General features: G+C 44.2%; 1 protein-coding gene, 1 long non-coding RNA gene and 1 pseudogene across 2 annotated transcripts; 1 reads left to right on the forward strand and 2 right to left on the reverse strand.

Moving 5' to 3' along the window:
* The window catches only part of LOC120681665, a 32,681-nt pseudogene extending 20,960 nt beyond the window's left edge, over positions 1-11,721 (forward strand).
* LOC120681746 lies at positions 11,439-13,335 on the reverse strand. The gene is made up of 3 exons (XR_005678052.1): positions 13,236-13,335; positions 12,078-13,135; positions 11,439-11,550 (listed from the first exon to the last, which is right to left on the reverse strand). It is a non-coding gene; the product is annotated as an uncharacterized LOC120681746 (long non-coding RNA).
* A 36-nt stretch (positions 13,336-13,371) lies between these two features.
* LOC120681676 lies at positions 13,372-15,852 on the reverse strand. The gene is made up of 2 exons (XM_039963264.1): positions 15,815-15,852; positions 13,372-15,371 (listed from the first exon to the last, which is right to left on the reverse strand). Exon 2 carries the CDS (start codon positions 15,358-15,360, stop codon positions 13,387-13,389), a length of 1,974 nt encoding a protein of 657 aa, XP_039819198.1. The 5' UTR covers positions 15,361-15,371; positions 15,815-15,852; the 3' UTR covers positions 13,372-13,386.
* Positions 15,853-22,106: the final 6,254 nt, after the last annotated feature.

A 22,106-nucleotide genomic window follows, 5' to 3' on the forward strand; every position in this document is an offset into this window, starting at 1 on the left:
CTCTTATATATAAACTGTAAGTCTGGTTGAGCAAATGTCAATGCAGTTAGTTTTGCCTTTCAACTGATGTTCAAAATGTGACTGTTGGCCTTCAGTATAATTAAAAAATGGTGTATTGTGATAATTAGGATCGGAAGACGCACCTTCCATCTATGAATTAACTTAAAATCAGTTGGTTGTTGCATGAGGTTTAGTGTGTTAGCATAACCTCGTTTGCAGTTTGAGACAGTTCTGCACTTTAGCAAAATAAAAATAAATCATTGCAATATTAAGGGACTGGTGGAGTGGTGGTGATATGCAAGCACGTGTGGTTGGAGCAGGGGATTGGGGCAGGGGCGGGGGTGGCCTTAATCATATCTTGCCTTATATGAAGCTCTTTTGGCAAGCAAGTTAATTTGGTTTGAAACCCATATTACCATTGTTTGTGTCTTTTTATCAGCCATCAATCTGGTAGGACTTCAACATCAAGGTCCTTAATTTCACTGCTTCACTGTGCTGGTGTTAAGGCGGAATATTTTATGGAACTTCTACATAATGCAATTGAAGGGGTTGCAAATGCTCGTTATGATTTCAGACACGCACTAAAGCGTAAGTCCAAATCACTGGGGTTCCATATTTTTCATGGCCTGCTTTTATGTTTGTGTTTCCATATGCTGTAAAACCTGCACTCATAACTGTACTTAATGCATTTATAATCTTTCTTTCACTTGCCTGATCGTACATTGATTAAGGAGTGCTCTTTTTATATGGTCCATGCAGTTGCATCTAGATATGCTAATATGGAGGATTCAATGTTGGAAATAATGATTCATTCCGGAATTCCATTAGAAGAGCCACACTTGCTATCTAGGCTTAATTTCATAGCCAAACAGGAAATGAGAGGATTCAGAGAAGGAAAGCTACCGATTGATGAATGCTATTATTTGATGGGTTCAACAGATCCTACAGGAACGTTGAAACCAAATGAAGTTTGCGTGATACTGTAAGTGGTAGCATTCATGTGTATGTTTCATATGTGCCCTTTGAATGCCTTTTTCTGTATGTTTCATTGTTTCAATGATCCTCCATTTATTTATTGCCAAGTTCACACAATATGATTATGTTAATAAATTAGAGAGGATAACCTTGTTATTAAGAAACTTCAAATTCCTGTAACTGTTTGCATGGTATATAATTTCTGAAGTAGCAATGCTCCAACTTTATCATTTTTATTATTCATTTTTTAGCTTTCTAGTATACTTGCTCTTTAAGCTAAGATGTTCTCTATTTTCTTGTTTATTTGGTTTTGGTTGAAAAGAATATCCTAGGCAAAAGCATAAATAGTCAAAAGATGATGCAACAAATACATGTGGCCATTCAATACTTTTTCCCTGTCAGTCAAATTAGACTACCTTTTCAGTTGTGAACACAATCTTGTAAGGGATTTTAAGAACTGGGTTATGGAAAGGTTCGCTATTACCTCACATGAAAAGGGAAATGTTTTTATGCTTCACAGAAGATATTGAAAACTAGCATTCTTTGGCATAGCCTCCTATAGAACATACATTAATACGCAGTTATCTATTGGAGCATGAATAATATTTGACATCAGGCTCTACTGTTTTTTATAGCTGACTTTATGTCCTACATAACAGTGACAGTGGCCAATACTCTGGAGATGTGCTTGTGTTCAAACATCCTGGCCTCCATTTTGGCGATATACATGCCTTAACTGCAAGGCAAATTAGTGGACTGGAGAAGAATTTTGTTGGGTATTCAAAAAATGCAATACTTTTTCCTATTTCTGGGAAACGATCATTGGCTGATGAGATGGCCAACAGTGATTTTGATGGTGATGAGTACTGGTTCTCAAGAAATCACATGGTCAGTTCATTTATGTTTTTCATTTTATGTAAGTTCTTTAGGAATCTTTTATTTTGTCTGCTGTGACTAGGACTTGCTACCACAAACCTCATCACTATCTTTTGCTCACAGGCAGCCATACGAGCCAATTGTGGTCTTGAGGGCCTTGAGAACAAGTAATCTATTTTTTAGACATGTATGGGTTACAATTCCCATCTATGTCATAGTCAGGTTTTCCACTTCCAAAGTTAAAGCTGCATAATCCATGAGCCCCAGTCATCTTTGGTGAGCTTAGCTTGTCTAAGAGCGTCCCAAACAGTGGACTATGTCGCCAGGTTCAGTCCAACGTGGAGGTGAGAGAGCGAGGGAAATCGAAGTACTAGCGCCTGCGAGCGCTTGTCTTGCATGACCCCAATGGTGCTTGTGGGGCCGAGCATGTTGATTCCACACGTTATCTAGCTTCGGCAGCATCAAGTGCTCTGGTGTTGAGTGGCCTTGAGTTCTTTCTCTCACCTCTCTCCATCTTGTCAGCTAGCGATAGCGCCTGTCCTGTCAGGGGTGCTCTAACTACCTAATCAGATACCAAAATATTTAATAATAATGACACAGTCAACCTGTGATCAGGCTGGAGTTGAATGCGTGGCTCCCTCTACCATTTCTGGGATCATTCGTCCCACTGCATGAGCAATGCTATTTTTATAGGAATGAAATATTGAAATTCTGTTAGCCTAGGTACATAATTAAGGTAGAAGAAGCTAATAAAATTCAGACTCACAAGGTTCAATTTTACAAAACAAATCACCAACTGAAGATAGATCAGAAGCTGATATATCCAATCCTTGCTTGACTTAATATTTGAGCTCAGCATGTCAACAAATCCACATGATATGGCAACAATTACTCTTCGTATACATGCAATCAGCTCCACGAGCATGGGATCTAGAAGCCAATCCAACTTCCCCGCATCTGTGCACAGCCTCTTGGAGGATGTAGTCTCCATCAGAGTTAATTTCAACTTATTTTAAGGTGTTAGATGATATCTTTTCACCTTGTGCTTGCTCATTCCTAACATGTATTGCCCCTTGGACTGACCAATAGGAATACTCAACCACTTTCCTCAATCCTCATAAAATGATATCCAGGTGTGGAAACAGACGGGATGTGGTTGAATATGAATTCAGACAGCTTTATTTTCATGTTTTAATTCGAGTACGAATACGGATCTAGATATTCTCAAATATGAATACCAATCGGATAGTTCCGATTTTAATGAGTGCATGACGCAGTTACAGATGGCATCATTCTAAATGCCATAGCAACCTCGTCCTTATCTTGCCTTCCACCCTTTTGACTTTTAAAAAAAATCGACCAGGAGTGACGTCCCTCTGATTTTGTCTTAAAGAAGCTGGTACCAAGATTCAAACCGGGCTGGCAATAGGGGTTTCATCAACTACCGGAGTTCAACGCTTAACCGTTGCGCCACGAGAACATGGTCTACAGCTGTTACTTTATGTGGCTGGCTGCTCACAACCGGTGCTGGACAGCAGACCGGCTTGTTAGGAGAGGCCTCACCCATCCGGACCGATGTCTGTTGTGTGTTTACAAGACAATTCTGGTTTGAACTTCTACAGATTGTTGGGCTTGCAGCACTTGCTCCACAGCCTGACGTTCCTTCTTTGATGACTGGTGGGACAAGGCGGCTTTGACGGTCTACGGAGATACAAGAAAGGGCCTGAACTCCCTCATAATCCTCGGTGCTTGGACCATCTGGAAACTTAGAAATGATTGTGTGTTCAACGGTGCTGCCCCTAGCATTCCTGTGGCTCTTGCTCGTGCTAGGGAGGAAGCCCATTTGTGGAGTTTAGCTGGTGCTAGGGACTGTCCTTACACACAGCCAGTGGTGTTGTGCCTTAGTGGGTGGTGTGGTCAGGTCTTCCTTGAAAAGCATAGGTGATTAAGTTCTTGCAGGGATAGAGTGTGGGTGTGTGTTCGGGTCTGTATGACTCTCTTCTTCTATTAATACAATTATAGGCAGCTCTCCTGCGTATGTTCAAGAAAAAAGAACATGGTCTACAGTGGGTGCTCTGATATGACAAAAGCACCACATCATGACAAAGCGGATGTAGACTTGAGCTCCAGTGGGCGCAAAGCACCACTTCAGTCTCTGTTGAATGGACATCTCCTTTGCTCTCAAATCTCACAATATTATCGAGCTTCCTTTGTCATCGTGTTCCCCATGACTGGTGCTTCCCCTTGACCCCTATCCCTGCCGCCAGCCTGCCTTGGCCCGCTACACCATCAGCTTTGCAGTAGGGCACCCCTGTGCCACATCCTGACTCATTGCCGATGGTGCCGGTTGGCCACCTCCTTGTTGCACCATTGAGCGGAGCCAGACTGACTAGATTTTTCCTTTAAATATTTGGTATTTCTTGTTTTAAAGAATTACATCCTTTATGTGCTAGCATAATTGCATTGTTATACACATTACTATTAGTGTTTTAAATAGCAGGCTATAGTGCCGTTTAGCAGCTGGAAAAAGGCTGCCGCTAAATCCTATAGCCCGCTATTTGAAACATTGGTTACTATGCACTATTTTTTTTAACTTATCAAATGGGCTGTTGCAAATCTTATAGCAAAAAAATTGTGTTTTTCAGCTACTAAAGGGCTTCGAGAAGCGAAGTGAACCTTGGGTTCCACTATTCAAACTGAGGAGACCCAGCACAAGCCTAAGGGACCCCTGGATTTTGATGAATCGATTCTTGAAAGATTACTATTTAATGAATGCTTGACGACTACATTTATACCCAAGTACTGCATTTCTTCAACTATTAAGCATATCATAGTTTTCACTGGATGTTACTTTGGTTTTGAATTTCATCGTTCATAGCTCTTTTGCTTTTGAAAAACCATATAACGATTCTTTATTATTTACTGAATCACATTTCTTTAATTTTTTCATGATATCCTATCAATTATGCGATATGGTCATGCTTAATTGCAAAGCAAGATGAAATTGCAGTATGCTGACATACCGAAAACCTGGTGCCTTCAAGCTTATAATGCAATTCCTTATTTACAAGTATGGGCTTCCCCATCCAGCAGCCTGCCCACTCTGTGACCAGGCTGAGGAAACCATTGACCACTTGCTGGTCTCATGTGTCTTCAACCATCAGATATGGTTCAGCTTTCTTCAGAAAGTTGGCTTGCAGACACTAGCCGCACAAATGAAAGATCTGTACTTTGATGATTGGTGGGCTGGTGCAAGTAGAAGTGTTAATGATCAGATCTGAAAAGGCTTAAATTCCGTCATCATCTTAGGAGATTGGTCTTTATGAAACCACCGCAATCGCTGTTTGTTTGATGGGGTTGCTCCTAACTTGGCCAGCATCATCTCGGTCACAAGAGAGGCGCTACAAAAGTGGTCCATATCTGGGGCTCGAGGAGTTTCTTACCTCCTCGAGTCCTCATCCTTGTGCCACCAGCCACTTAGTTTTGGTCAAGTGTTTTAGGTCCTATCCTTGTTTCCATGGGAGAGAGACAGTTTCATAGATGTGTGGGCAGGATACAGGCAGAATGTAGTGGGGCTACTGGTGAATTTGTGCAATTCAACTTAGGATATATTCTGAATCTATGTTACAAGCCTATGGATATATCTTATCTGTTGAATATATAGTGTTCTTGTAACCGAAACATCGGATTGTATAGCTTGTGGGCACCCAAAGAGGTCATTTTGAATTTTTTGCATTTTTTTCTTATTTTATCATTGATTGCCAAAATGCCATCATCACATTAGTTGATATGAATAAGCTGCATAAATGATAAGTTACTATAAACTGATTACAACATCGTTGGCAATACACTCCATTGAATACCGGTTTTTTAGATCGATGTGATTTTATATTGTTTTATGTAAGGCACCATATCCTATGAAAACCAGACCTCCTATGCAAACTTTGGAAACTCCAATCAACACTACAGGATCTTCATCCAAAGGCTATGGGCAGAGGTGGGAACATTTTGCACATAAGCGCCCACCACTCCCCCCACCATGACGTGCGCGTTTTGCACTGAGCCCTAATCTCCATCTGCGCCGCCAGCCTCCATCTCCATCAGAGGTGCATCGGGCCGCCCGAAAGGCCATGGATATGGCGCCGCCGGCCTTCGTTCTGCCTGCCTCGAACAGAGCCCCTAGAGGCGCATCGAGCACTGCTGCCATGGACCTGTCTCCCGGCGTCCATCTCAGGGCCGCCCGGCCTTGATTTGGCGCTGCCCCCTCTGGCTGAGGCGCTCTCTGTTAAGAGGGAGCAAATCAATTCCTAGTTTCACTAGCAGAGCATTGATGCAGCCTGGTCCTCGGCGTGCATGATGCGCTTCTTGTTGGCCTCGAGGATGGACAGGTTCAGCAGCTGGAGCCCCGCGTCCTTGGCCTCAGCATGCACCATCAGCGGCATGGCCTCGGCCTCCCCGACGAACACACGACAGTCGTTGCCGGACTTGGACACCAGCCGGATCTCGTGCACGACGCAGGGGAGAATGAGATGGAGAGCTTCGTCTTGACCAGGAGTGATGCCGTCATGCGCTCCGCCTCCAGCGCGGCCTTGTTCGCAGATACGAAGGGCGGCGACGCAGATCGATGGAGAAGGAGGCCGGCAGCTCCAGGCAGAACGCAAAGGGCGGCGGCGGCGCTGGTATTGGAGGCCAGCGGAGCTGCCGGAGGCCGATACGGCTTAACGACTGTAGGCCGGCGGAGCTGCCGGAGGCCGGCATGGAGCTGGGCGACTGCGACACATCCTGGGCAGGAGCGGAACGGACGGAGGAGGCCTGACGGGGCTGACGGAATTGGATGGAGGGGGCTCAGTGCAAAACGTGCACGTCAGGGTGGGGGGAGTGGCGGGCGCATATGTGCAAAATGTACCCATCTTTGTCCATAGCCTTTGGATGAAGATCCTGTGGTGTTGATTGGAGTTTCCAAAGTTTGCATAGGAGGTCTGGTTTCCATAGGATACGGTGCCTTTATGTAATGTGAGGATGTTTCCTAGAATGATAAACATTGGATATCATGGGCGTGCTGAGATCTTTGATTCTTCACTAGTCTCCTAACTATAAATTTGTTATCTCTACAAGACCTGTTTGAGTTTCATTCTGTTGATATGATCGGTACATGTTTGGATTTCCCTCCTTCCAGTTATGCACTTGGTATATCATCTGATTGTTGGTTAGCATATATGGACCAGTTCTTAACAGAAGAAGTTGATGAAGAAGAAAGGAAATCAATTGCGAAGAAGATGATTAAATTAGTTAACCTTTATTATTGGGCTCTGGATGGGAGCAAGGTTAATTCCAATCTTACGCTTGTACAGTTGTTTTCGAATGCTTCGGAATGGTCTAGGCTTCTATAAAGTTATGCATTTCATATCATCTTCCTTTTTCATATTTGATCTGTTTGGCAAAAAAGAAATGAAAGTGCACTTGCCTCTTGGTTAGATTTAATACTATAAGGACAAAGTTGCACTTCACTGAGTAATAAGTTTTGTGACAGCTTATTAAATATTGTTTAATAATCCTCGAATATTTGATCTGTTTGCAAGTATTTGGATTATTAACTGTTTGCAAACAATATTCCAAATACTTGCACATATATCCTCGAATATTTGATCTGTTTGCAAGTATTGCTCTGCTACAATATTCTCTGTAACCCCGATACTTCAACATGACCCCGTATCACGTATCCGATACGTATCCGTGTATCCGTATCCGATACTCCGATACACCTTTGTGTCTTTAAGTTTTGCAGAAATTTGACGTATCCACGTATCCGTATCGGACCGATACTGATACGCCTATCCGTATCGGTGCTACATAGACAATATTGTTTCATTGCATGTTTCTGCTCATTGAACAGGTAAAAGTTGATCGTGATCTCAGGGTAGAAGCATATCCGCACTTCATGGAGAAAAAAGGATTTGAATCTTACCATTCAACATCTATACTGGGCAGAATCTACGATGAGACTGAGAAAGCAATATCGCAACAATCTGAGAATAATAAACAAATTCGTAAGCTGTCTTTCTAGGTGGCACTTCACTTGATAGTTTGATATTTTGTTGCAGTAAAATAGTTTTGCATATTGTTTATTCTATGATTGCTACTTTGCAAGCTCATTTAGTTTCAGGTCCACTGTGATTTTTGTAGATAATAGAATAGTTAATATTCGACCCTCTACGTTCGAGGACGTATGTGCCAAGTATTAGATAGTGGAATAGTTTATATTCCAACCTCTACAATTGAGGATGTGGGCAGCCAATATTTATTAAAAAATGAACCATATGCTTCAAATCAAATCTAAAATAATATAGCTATAGTTCTTGGGAAAATTCCCTCCACGGCCCTGGAAATAATACCACTCCCTTGTTGGCCCTCAAAAGTTGAATCGTCCTTATTTGGCCCTCAAACAATACCACTGACAGACTTTGACGATAGGGCCATAGAAGGGATAAAAGTTAAAATTAGGGCCAAATAAGGAAGATTCAACTTTTGAGGGCCATGAAGGGAGTGGTATTATTTCTAGGGCCGTGGAGGTAATTTTCCCATAGTTCTTTATGAAAGCAAAGATCAGGTAATATCAAATGAGAACATATTGCTAAACCATCCATGCTTCGTAAGGATATTCATTGTAGTGGTGTCTAGAAGGAAGAAAGCAGTATGTATTGTCTCGTTTGTCCTCCTTCCTCAGCAATGCCCCAAAATGGATCCATTTTCTAGTCGCTGATGCACGATGGGGTGACAATTAGTGGCCTGGAGCAGAGGATGGTTCAGAGATGCTAAATTTGAGTCTATAGGCCTGTTTTGGATGTTTTCAGCTTCACTCCAAAAACTCTATGGTGGAGTAGCTCCACAAATTTCTAGAGCACCCTTTTACCTAGTCCATCAAATCCATTAAAACAAACTAGGGGAGGCCTCAAGCTCCATTGAGTTGGCTGCTCCAGGGGTTTGGTGGAGTTGGGGCATTGGGGAGGGAGTCCACTCCATGGAGCTAGAAACGTGGAGTGGTGAGCAGTCCTGAACAGGCCCATAGTTTGAATAGATGGGCCAAAACACTAGCTGTAAGATTGGATATAATGCGTGGGATATATTGCTTGCCTCTTGGGCTGATTACATAGCTTGGAGGGCAAGTAGCCTCTCCTAGAGATAAGGAATTAGGTTATCCTGGGATTACAATCAATCCTAAACTAACCATATCTGGAGTTTCCTAATATACTCATCCCCCACAGTCACAACAGGAGCGTGCAGACGATGAGATTGGAGAATAAGCCAAACATATGACATCCCCCCATAATCGCAACCTTCGATGCGCCGCAGATGTTGTGGCAGGAATGGGAGCAAAAGAGGCTTGTCAAGCACATGGTAGCCCCTTAGTGCCGAAGTAGCCGAGGTCCAGGTGGACGTGGTTGAAGCCGTGGAGGACGCGGGTCCAAAGTGTCAGCGAAGGCGCCCGAATACAGAAAATCAGCAGCTTCTTGCCAACAGGTTCAGAAGGACAATGAACCGACTGCGATGGTAGATGGCACAGCTAAAGAGCGTGACTACATCTTCCTTTAGCAACATCAGCGTCAGTGTCCGCGAGCGTGGGGCAATAGGCGCGGACTTGGACCCAGAGCTAGCTTGACGAGGACCAGCAACATGGTGGTGTCACCGCCTGAAAAGGCAGCGACACCATTGATGGTGGCTTGATCACGAACGTCGGCGCTGCAGCCTGTGAGGGCGCAGCGACAACCTCATCCTTGGGAGTGTCGATGACGATGTGGCGACGAACGGAAGGGCGACACAAACCCGATCTCTGATAGAGAAAAAAAAGAAACATAGCAACAAGAGGCCTATGGGTACAATCATGGGTGCACCTAGTGATGCGCTCCACCTTATCCTTATCTCATCCACCATTGGTCGAAAGAAACAGAGGGAGAGAGAGGCATAGCAAAGGGGGGCGAGGTGAGTCTCCGCTCTAGCTGCGCGGCAGGCTGATGGCCCCTGAGCCGCCCCCCGCAGTTGCGTCCTCACGCTCCATGGCGGCGGCGGAAGCGGCGCTGAGAAGGAAGGGGATAGTAGGCCTAGCAGCGCGGAAGAGAGAGAGCCGGCCTTGGAGGGCGGGAGGGGCGGATCCCCACGTCGCTACGGCCCGGCGGGACCCAACGGCGTGATGGCCTGGCGACCCTACCTTCGCAGCCGCGCACTAGCGCTCAGGGCAGCAGTGCGGCGGCGCTGGTGGGAGGAGCGCCTGGCGTGGAAGGGGCGGCGGATCCAAATCGGAGCCGAAGGGACGACGACGTGGAGGCAAGGCAGGCCCGGCGGTGGCCCCATGGCGACGCGGTGCCCGACGAGGACGACGCGCAACGCAGCCATGGAACGGCCATAGGTAGAGGTAGGCCCTTCTACTGTGTCTTGACCACGACTGCACGGCGGATCAGAGGGATCTGCGCATAGATCTCCCCGGGGGCGGCGCGAGGGCAACGGAAGCCAGAGGCGTAAGGTTAGAATCTAGACTCGTGATACCATATGTAAGATTGGGTATAATGCGTGGGATATATTGCTTGAGCACCTTGGGATGATTATATAGGAGTACATGGCTTGGAGGGCAAAAAGGAATTAGGTTATACTGGGATTACAATCAATCCTAAACTAACTATATCCAGAGTTACCTAATTTACTCTAGCACCAGCACATGGAAACACATCTATCCTTTTCTTCATTTTTTTCATTCCACAGCCACCACCCCTCTTCCAAGGTGCAGCTGACAAGAGCCATGGCGGGCAAGTTTCCAAGTTCACTAGTCATAAATCTTATGGGCCTGTATAATGGTGTTTTATGATATAGTAAACTAATTTTGCATTGTCAGGGCTTATAATTTAGATTCGGTTTCCATCAGCTTTAGTTCCCTGCCTTTGTATATATACAGAACTAAGATATCCCCAAAATCTGGTTAGGTATGAGTAAATTTCGTGGGAGGATTTTTTTTTTTCAGTTGGGTTTGATCTGAAACTGATATGAAGGTACTTGGTTGAGAAACAAACTGGGGTAAAATTGAGTTTTCCTATCTGTTCATGCACATTAGAAAAACAGATGTGTTCTTTCAGTGTGTTTCTTTTTTCCTTTAATCCCTTCAGCCATAAACTTGTATAGTATTCCAAGATTTTTTTTTTCCTAGTGTCACCTTATCGAGAGTTATTGTGCAGCTAATTGTAATAGATTTTATATTGGACAACTTGGTAGTTCCAGTATTTCGGTGATGGAATACTCTGTACCCTGTATGCAACTCAGAATTATTTTCTGTTGCTATCTATCAGCTGGTCTTGTTTTCCTAATTTCTTAAATAATATGAATCTGAAGCTACACATTTCAACACAGATATACTCATTTTCTCGTCTCTCTGTTTTGCTTGTTGTAATCAGAGATAACGATGCTGCCATGCTTCACTGAGGTGGAGGCAACCCCAGAATGCACATCCTTATGGGAGGACCGCTACCAAGAGTACTTGAGAAAGAGTAGGGAACTTATTAGTCTGGATAAAGAAGAAAAGGACGATGAGTTTCAAAAACTTCTCAAGTAGCAGGCTGAATAACACTCAGATAGCAACAAAGCTTGATCGTCCTTCCCAAGAACCACTCACAAGATCTTTGTTTTCGCATACATGTCCAAGCTGCCCATATTTGATGGCTGCAGATAAAATAAGAATGCTAGTTAGTCAGCATCATAGGATATGAGTAGACAGTAGTATGTGAAAGTGAATCATGGAAGCAAAAAGGTAACATGAATCATCGCAACTCAAAATTTTACTATGTTCTCAATGCAAAAACATTGGCGGAGCAACATGAGTTCAGCTTGCAATTGTAGTTTTTGTGCAAAAGGAATAGCACACTGCACAGAACAAACCTCACTTCCTTGTAAAGTTGGTAAGTAATTGTTATATGCAATAAATAAAATGACAATGATATGTCATGAAGCTTATAGTGATTTATCTATCCAGCATTCCTGTAATATGACCTTATAGTGATTTATAACTTGGTGGTCCTTGATTTCTACCAGTCGATATAACACAGCAAAAGGGCTACACATGCCAATAGGGTTTAACTTATTTCTACTAAATCTTTCAATTTCCCTAATAAAGTTTGTATACAGAGGTCAGCATCAAGTGAGCTGAGGTAGGCGGACAGTCACCATAGAAGCATTAACATAAGACTTACCAATGTTTTTGAGGCGACGCGGCGAGGCGCGGCGCCCGACCCCCTTCACAACGCCTAGGCGTTTGTGGCGGACGCCTAGGCGACGCCATACACACATTGCTTAGGCGTTGTAAGCTAGAATTTTATACACTAGTGCAGCACATACATACCTCGTTTGTTGCCAATTCCATGGTTTTAAAGGCGGTAAGGCGAAGCGCGGCGAGTAACCACCGCCTAGCTGCCTAGGCGAATTAGGCGTTCGCCTAGGCGACGCCTTGTAAGAATATTAATATATAGTGCAACAAAAAATTCAGAAGCAAGTCAACACTTAATATGCCAATTCATAACCTTATAATAACATACTAATCAGTACTAGTGCAGTAGTGCACAGTGCACGCCATAAGGTAGCAAAACAGCAAGGCACCAAGTAGCAGCAGAACATAATTTAGGACAATATCAAATCTGAAATAGCCACAAACTAGGTTCTAGTGGCATAATATTAACTAGTACTTGCTGCTAGGGCAGCAGATATGTGAACTAGCAAAATAGATAGGTTATATGGAGTTTTGAACTCTCCCATCTCTCGAGTCTCAATAGCCATCATCAAATTCTCCTGGAATATTGGTTGCTGCCTCCACTTGTTCTCCACCATTATTGGCACCATTAGGCTCCTCAGAATCTGTGACATCTGCATCATCATGTGGATCTTCATTTTCTTCCTCTTCATTTTCTGAACCCAACTCCCCTTCAACAATATGTGGTGAATTTCTTCTTGAATACACGTTGTGGGCTCTTCTTGGTAATTTTCGACCACGAAGTGATTGTGATGCTCCAACAGCATTATCCACAAGGTCCCATGTAAGGTCACACTCACACCCACGCGCTCCTTCAGGGGCTACATGCAATGAGTCAGCCCACTCATTGTCCCAACTGAAGTCCTCGACAACCAAAGGATCAAAGTTCTTCCCCTTCTTGTGGCGTAGTTTTTGGAACCTAGCTTTCATCTTTCGGTTGTAGGAAACAAAGACAATAGAATTCAGCCTCTTATGCAAAAACCGGTTTCTTTTCTTTGTGTGGATCTACAAAGTAAGATATAGAATGTAGCAATAAATAAATAAACTATTTGCTGAAAATATTGATAACAAACTAACAATAGTTGTCAAATGAGGAGAAACTCACAAATTCAAACGTACTCCAATTGCGCTCACATCCAGATGATGAGGCACAAAGACTCACCAAACGCCTAGCAAATCTTTGTAGCTCAATAGCTTGGTCACCATAAGAACGCCACCACTCAACTAGAATAACAAATACAATCATATATTAGGACCTAGGACTGAAAATAATGCTCACTTGCTGCTGGAATTAAATTTCCATAATGTACCCTTGCTGAAATTAAAATAGAACAGCAACACTTACGAGGGCTCATTGTTGCAATGTTGTCTTTGGCCATTTTGTTTGAAAAAGCATTTCCTCTAAGGTATTCATAATCCATTGCTTGAGCGTTGATTTTGTCTCCAGTATCCTCATCTTCCACCATTCTTGCAAGCACATCAAGAAAGCAACCTCTTAGCTGTCCAACAGTTGCATCATCATCATCTCTTATGAGAGGATGTAGCTTCCCTGGGTTCAAATACATTGCAGCCCCATATAGTGGGTGATCCATTTGTTTCTCCCAACGTCGCTCAATTATGGCCATGATACTCTTGAGCAAACTCTTCTTGGTTTGGATGGCAAAGCTTTGAGTTATCTTCTCCTTTGCATGTTTCATTAATGCTTGAACCTCCGGCATAGCTGGCCTCTCATCTCCATCAACCACCCTAAGCACAATAAGGAGTGGGGCTGATGCTCTAAGGCAATCTTCCACTGAATTCCAAAACTGTGTGGAGAGGATAATGTCATGCACATCAAGACCAGCCTTGGTCTTTGCCAATTTGTTCCCAGTCCAAACAGGACTAACAAATAAAGACTTCAATTCATCCTTGTGCTTATACATGCTCTTCAGAGTAAGAAATGAAGTTGCAAAACGAGTGGCTGTAGCTCTCACAATGCCAGCCCTACCAGTCTTCTCCCTCATGGCACTAAGGACTCTTCCATGTCTGTATATAAAAGTTGTCACACGCCTTGCACGTGCAATAGGTTTCTTGAACTCCTTCAAGTTTCCTATGTCTTCCAGCATGAGGTCCAAGCAATGTGCAGCACATGGACTCCAAAACATCGTAGGAATCCTCTCCATCAGAAGCTTGCCTGCTGCCTTGAAGTTGGCACCATTATCTGTGACAACTTGAACAACGTTGTCTCTCCCAATGCCCTCAATTTTTTCCTCTAGCAAATCAGCAAGCATGTTTGCATCATGTACTTCACTTGATGCATCAATGGACTCCAAAAAGTAAGTACCCTCTGGGCTGTTCACTAAGAAGTTAATAAGGTGGTGTCCCCTCTTATCAGACCAACCATCGGACATGAGTATGCACCCGTAATGCTTCCATGCCCGCTCATGATCCTCCCTCATAGTGCTTGTTGCCTTCACGGCCTTTTGAAGCAATGGCTCCCCCAACTGATAAGGTGTCACAGGCTTGTACCCTGAACCATATTGTACTGTGGCCTCGACTGCAATATGAAATTGCCTAGAAGCTGCTGCATTAAAAGGTATCCCACACTCATAGAAGAACAGAGCCCACTGCATATCCACATATTCCTTCTCTTCCTTACTTTTTGTAATGGACACAATTGTGGGCTGATAAGACTCTGCAAGTCTCTCATCCACCATCTCTTCTGGTGTTTTCCGCATCATCTCAACAACAGATTTGGGTGCCTTTGTCTGTGGTTTTTTCTTGTTGTCACTTGCCTTGAATTGTAAGGTTGCTTGCCTTCTTTTGGCTGCTGTACCTGAACTAGGCTTAGGCTGCACCTTGGAGGCTTGAGACTCCACAACAGAAGCTTCATTCTCATGTACAGCCGCAGACCCATTTGCTGCCACCTCCACCACTTCTTCCTCCTCTTCACCTAGGTATATTGGTCTTTTTCTCTTGTTGGATTCAATGTAAGCTGTCATCTCCTTCCTTAATTCACTGGTTGACTTTGGACACAGTTTTGCATCTCCATAGCCACCTGCCAAATGCTGCTTGAGCCTTTTTATCCCTCCACGAAAATGATCACCACATAGCAAGCATTCCACCTTATCTTTGTTTTCAAGGTCCGGCCAATATGCATACTTCCACCCTGGGTCAGTTGATCTTCGTGGCTTCCGGGCAGGATCAATCTTGAGATCATACTCGCCGTTGGCAGAAGTTGGACTTGCCATTGAGCTATCAGCTGCATATTTCATACAAGTTAATGAGCAGTTAGCAAATAGCATGGGTCAGGACAGCAGGTGAGCAAATACCAGTAACACAAAAGTAAGTACATGTCTTCATGAATAAATAAAATTATAAGTCATGCACATGGAAAAGCAGCAGCAATAGCACCCCTACAATCAGTTCTGCATATAAAACGGAGCAGTTGTCTAGTTGTATAAAACAAATAACTTTAGCACATAAGTCAGAGCAATTAGCATGTGAAGCAGTGCCATTAACAAATAAATAGAGGATCTAATGTCCTAATCACAGTAGCAGGCCCTACCCATGTGATGTGCATGAAATGTTGCATTTTATATGAATAAAGAGGGGCTGTCGGCAGCCATGTCCAACAAGGAGTCATGCCTTTAAAAACAGAGGAAGGGGAGGAGAAGAGGAACTTGAAGACCGAGGAAGACATACCCGCGAAGGACCTGCGCTGCGCCGCGCCTGCGAGGGAGCCGCGCTGTTATGGCAAGTGGAGCCGGTCTAGGGCCACGCGGTACTATAGCGCGTGAACAGTACCGCGTGGACAGTGCCGTTAATAAGGATTAGTTGGGTTTGTTGGGAAAGAGATAAGTTAGATTGATTCGGTTAGGATATTGCTTGGGGGTCAAGTCTGTAATGGCTAGGTTGACCAGCTCATTGTAAGTGTTGGGCTGAACAAGGTTCAGGCGTTCCTTGAGCTTGGTAATGAGGCCACGACGAAAACGATCCCGTTTCTTGGCGTCAGTATCAGCATGATGGCCCTCATACTGACACAGGTGATTGAAGGTCTGTGCATATTGTAGAACAGTGCGGGTTCCTTGATTTAGAGCCAAGAACTCATTTAACTTTCTTTCAATCGGTCCCTCAGGAATATGATGTGATCTGAAGACATTTCGGAATTCCTCCCAAGAGATGACATGTTCAGTAGGCTGCATCGCACAATAATGATCCCACCATATACGTGCAGGACCACGAAGTTGCTGGGCGGCAAAGTGGGCCTTGTTTGCATCAGCACAAGGTACCGCTAGCAAAGCAAACTTAGAATTGATAGTACGGAGCCAAGCATCGGCGTCCAGTGGGTCATCCGCTCGGCTGAAAAGTGGAGTTTGGGTACCAAAGAATTCCTGGTAACCCGCTGGTTGAGCATCACGTCCTCCGTGCTGCTGGTGTGGTTGATTCTGCTGCCCTTGGACCAGCTGGCGAAACAATTCAGTTTGCATGGCCATTAACTCGGCCAGATTCGGCGGTGGTGGCGGTGGCTGCTGAGTCCCACTGCCAGTCTCACGGCCGAAGCCATCAGGCGTTCCACGAGTATGACCAACCATCTGTAATTATGGAAGACATCCATTAGATGAAATTTTCTTGCTCCCAAAATCATTGGTACTGGTTCATCATTTGAGATTCTATGGAACGAAAGATCATCAAGACATCAAGATGGAACTAGGGATAAAGACATGACTCAAACTCCCTCTCTCAAACCAAGTTTTCATTCAACCCTTTTGTTTAACCACACTAAACATAGTCATGGAAACAAACTCTAGGGATTCCTTAAGAAAACTCAAGTACATTTTCCAATTCTAGGAATCAAAGTAAACATCAACCAAATATGCATGCACGTCCTGACCGTCCTCACAAGATAAACAATTGCCAACTATCGTTGGGCTTACGTGGTTAGCACGGTGGCATATATAAATATGGCTCTCCCTATATAGCTAGTCGATACATTCTAACTGTTCTTAACTTATCGAATCGCGGTTAGTGTACCTGCAGAAGATATATATATATCCAATGAACCTTTCATGCCAGCACTCATGAAAGCGTCCCCAAACATTACCGCTCACTATACAAGCGGCAGCCATACAATTTCCGCCGTATGGCCAATGTTAACATACGCTACTCAGTGGCGTATTCACAAGTTCCTTTACTCCCAATATAGTCGACCGAGATCGATATATTGGCAGCAGCTCAAGTAGGCCACTGCTTGAGCACAGCGTTCGGTTCGCATCGCCGACGGGAAGGTCAGACTCCCTCAGCTGACTGAGCACACTTTACTTCCAATATAGTCAACCAATAGTTGGTATATTGAAAGCACCTCAAGTAAGCCACTGCTTGAGGGCAGCGTTCGGCTCGCATCACCGACAGAAAGGTCAGACTCCCTCAGCTGACTGAGGATCCTTACCTTCTTACCTTAACGTAGGTGCGTCGTTACAAAAATTAAGAGTTGCTTGTGAGTATGGTTTGACAAAATGTAAAGTGCTGGAAGTCAGATACATAAACCATACATAAATAACCACCTAGTAATTCCCGTAAATTCCCTAGAACTTTACGTTCTATGCACAACCCTTAACGAATCCAACGTAGCTTTCCGAAATTCTTTGTTGTTCCAATTTTATACGGAAAACGATTTTTAAGGTTCCAACACCTCTGGTGTACACTTGTAGCTCTGATACCAGCTGTGGCAGAACCACCCGAATTATCCCGGCTCAAGTGCGCAGGCCATCATCATAAAGGCAACACTGGCACAAACGCACTTCAAACGGAACAATTCTTGGTCTGTCGGGTAACGTCCCGATACAACCACCGGTTCTCGGATTGAACAAGCATACCCCGCACGAAGGCGAGTCCAGAGATATTACAACCACAAGTTTTTGCATCACAGGCATAAAAGTTATTACAAACCAGCTCTAAAACATTATTACAAAACCAACTTTAGTAAAGCTGTTATACAAGCCATAAGGGTAAAGTTTCAGAGTTTAAAGAGCGGAAGATAAAACACGACGGCTACAACACGTCGCAAAATGGTACCAAGCTAGCCCAAGCAAGGTATCACTCGTTAGGGTCATTGCCGGCCGAAGACGTATCCCATTCTACGAACCAGCCAGGAGGCAAAGAGCAGGGCCAAGACAAACTAGCGACTTGGTCCTCAAAACTCAAACCTGAAAAAGAGTTTCAACAGCAAGGCTGAGTATTCTAATACTCAGCAAGACTTAACCGTCAACGGGTATACTTAACTCACTTTAGCTAGACTATGCAGGGTTTGTGAGGCTCTGGTTTCCTTTGCTGAAAAGCAATAAAGAGTAGGTCCTTATTTCTTTTAGCTTTCCATATTCTAGTTGATTAACCATTCTATGTAAGCAACTACTATTCAACCATGGTAGAACTTTAAGCAAACATCAAGATTAATCATAATAATGTTGGTCTTATTACTCTGTGTGGCAAAGAGATCAAGCAGTCCCAAACTGTGGGAAGCAGACGATTCGAATCGAGTTTGTTAACCTGGCCAGACAGACCTAACACACACGTTTGGAACACCGTCGGGTCGTTCCCAAACAACCGTTGACCTTTCTTTCCGGCTTGTGGATAGGGTCACTCTCCCCGACTACAGGGCTCCATGGTCCACCCGTGTCCGGTCCACCCTTGTCCCTTGAAGTCGCAGTGTTGATCAACAATAACATTTAAAAACCTATCTCTAAAGAGAGAGTGATAGGTATATCCACTCCCCGGTCCAATCGGCTACTAGGCTTACCGCGTACCATATTTACGGCATGTGGTTAGTACGTTCAAAAACTTAACCATCACTACCACACACCGCGACCTTAGCAAGTTCATCAACACAGACGGGGTCTCACATAAGGTTATGATATCGAACACAACCCCGTCCGTCGTCCTTATATTGACAACAGAAAGTAAACAAGCAATTCCTATAAAGCTCGCGAGTGACAGGCAATCACTCGACTTTTACCGGTCCTATAAGCTTAGCAAGTAGTCGAACTCAGGTCTGGTGTTCAGTACATAGGTTCCTAGGATCATGCATCTAGGGTTTCAATTCAAATCCTAAGAACTGTAAATGCACAAGTAAGTAACAACAGTAAATGATAATAATTTGAAATATAGGTTATGTCCGGGGCTTGCCTTCTCGGTAGTCGCTAACTATTTCAGCCCTAGGCTCTTCCGAACTTTGGTCCGGGGCTTCAGTTAGTACGGCGGTGTTCGCTTGAGCTTCGAGATTACCTCCGTCAGACTCCGGGATCAGCTCGTACGTCCCGTCCGATAAGGCAGTCGTGTATATATGTAATGCAAGAACAACATTATAAGCACACATGGGCAATCGTTTATAGAGTAGTTAAATAACAAAGCTAACTACACAAGGCATCATAATCAACAGCACAAATGAAGTTTACTAACTTCATTACCAAGTGGAGTGATTTCCTATAACAACTAAGTCATGGTTTGCTAATAACTTAACAACTCAGAGCATAAACAGAAATAAATTTAGAAAAAATTACCCTAAACAGAACATGAACAGATTAAGCTACCCTGTAAAAATCATGCCATAACATTTAGCCATTTATTCACAACAATTCCTTTACTCAGATAACATCTAGAACAAGCATGAATTATACAGATCAAACTAGAGCAAAGAAAAAGCTGAAAATTTAACAGGAAGTTTACACAGGGATGTATTAGCTACTGTGAATTTTTCATGATTTTATCTATACAGAATTAATTCTGAGAAAATAAATAAAACAAACATCAGTTTAGCAATAATCATTTTTAGCTCCTGTTCTAGTCATGAACTAGTGCTCATACTTTATGAACAAGTTATACTACTCAGGAAGATCACTCAGAAATATTTTCATGGTTTATTATAAACAGAAAATATTTACCATAATTAAAGTCTACTAAACAAGCTTTAAATCAAAGAAATAGCTATACATCATAACCGAGCATGAAATTTTTATAGCAACACTATATTCACATGAGTAATTCACCATAAAAAATTTCATTGCAAGACAAGGCTTCAAACAGTAGATAAGAAAAAGATAAAACAATTAACCTTTATGAAACTAGTAACACAAATCAAATTCTACAGCAAAAACCTGCAACTAAAGCCTAACATATTATGATTCTACTGCATAGATCTCTCCAAGAGGATTCTAAAACATCAAGATTTGCTATTTTACGAATTTCCTATGAATTGATATAGAATTTCAAAGTTTGCAGCAAACTATTACAAACAAGTCCCTATAGCACTATTCAAATGTGTCACTGACTACTCAGAAAACCCCCTGGGGTTTCTCAAATTCTAGCACGGGGGTCCTCGGCCGTGGGGAAAAGAACAGAGGGAGGATGGCCGGCCAAATCCGGCGATGGTGAGCGCCGGCGGTGAGAGTGGAGGGGCGTGGGAGGTTAAGGAGACCAAGGGGCACCTCTGGGTGGCTTTGGAGCTCGAGAGGAGGGCCGAAGATGACGGGTCGACGGCGAGCGGCGGCTTGCGGGCTCGGAGCACGGCGGCGGGGTAGCTCCGGTAGGGTTTGGGCGACGAGAAGCGGCTGGGAAGCTGCGCTAGGACGAGGCGTGGCTAATGGTGGGGGCTGTAGGGGTGGAGCGGGCCTGCAGTGGCGGCTCCGCGGCGGGGTGGAGCTCGCCGGGGTTCGGGGTGAGCGGCTGCGGCGTTCTGGGGCGTGGGGTTAGGGAACTGGCGAAAAGAAGAGAGGAACAGTGTGCGGGGCTTCTTGTAGTGCTCAGGCGCACGAAAGATCGAGAGCTGGGCCTCTGGTTTGGGCTCTCTACGGCGGCGGCAAGGTGGCGGCCGGCGGGGTCGGTCTGCGCTGCGTGGCCGAGCGGGGAGGGCACAGCGCGACGGCAACAAGCGGTGGAGGCGGTCCAGTGCGACGCGTGGACGCCAGCACGAGCAGGAGGTGGCGCGGGGGCGGCTCTCCATGGCGGGCGGCGCTCTGCACAGCGGCGACGGCGGGAGAGCAGAGGAAGGAGCTGGAGGAAGGAGAAAAGGTTCATTTTGCAATTTCTGAAAATTCCAGGGACCAAACTGTAAAGCAGAGATAACTTTTAAAATAGGGCTCAAATGAAAAAGTGCCCAACATGAAAGTTGTTCAACTTTTCAAGATCTACAACTTTGATGTTGTGCAAAAATTTATTTGACCAAAGATTCAAGAACTAAATTTGAAAACAATGAAGGGATTTTGAATTTAAAGGAAACTTGACTTTTTCAATGAAATTTCACTTCAAACATGGGCTGATTTGAAAAGTTTCCTGCCAAGCAATAAATGCACTGAATTTTGCAAAAGCACCCTCCACAAAAGCTATAATTGCACACCAATTCAAATTAAACTACAGAAAGTACCTTGCATAAAATCATAATTACACATATAACCTTTTATAATTACAAAAAGATCCTTTTTCAAGTAAATTGAGCACATGATACATACAATGAGTGCAAATTGATTATGCAGACACCTAGGGTGTCACACTGTTGGCTTCTGTGTTTCCACGCGTCGACGTGCTCATGTACGCGCACTTCTGCCCGTACGTGGCGTGAAACCGCGAGAGTATGGATCTGATACCCCTGTAATGACCCGACCCAGGATAACGGCTAAGATCTACTCTACACGTTGAGTAAATCACACCTGCTAAATAACTCTCTTGCGCTTTCGTCCTCGCTTCACGCAAAAGGTTCGAACCGGAGTTACTAGCTTCCCAGAGACCGGCTATTTAAGCTGGTTCAACTCCCTTTCTGTTTCCAGTAACCGGAGCTGTGCCGCGGTGCTACAGTAGCCGTGCACTACAGTAACCGCGCGGCCCAGTCGGCCCATGGGCCGTGACACATGGTAAGGCTTTAAGAAATGAAGGATAGTTTTGATCGACCTCTGTTTGGCTATCATCAGATTCATGTCCTTCACCGGAAGGATCATCTCCAGGAGCGTAC

This window comes from Panicum virgatum, chromosome 7N (genome assembly GCF_016808335.1).
Source record: "Panicum virgatum strain AP13 chromosome 7N, P.virgatum_v5, whole genome shotgun sequence".
Classification (NCBI taxonomy): Eukaryota; Viridiplantae; Streptophyta; class Magnoliopsida; order Poales; family Poaceae; genus Panicum; species Panicum virgatum.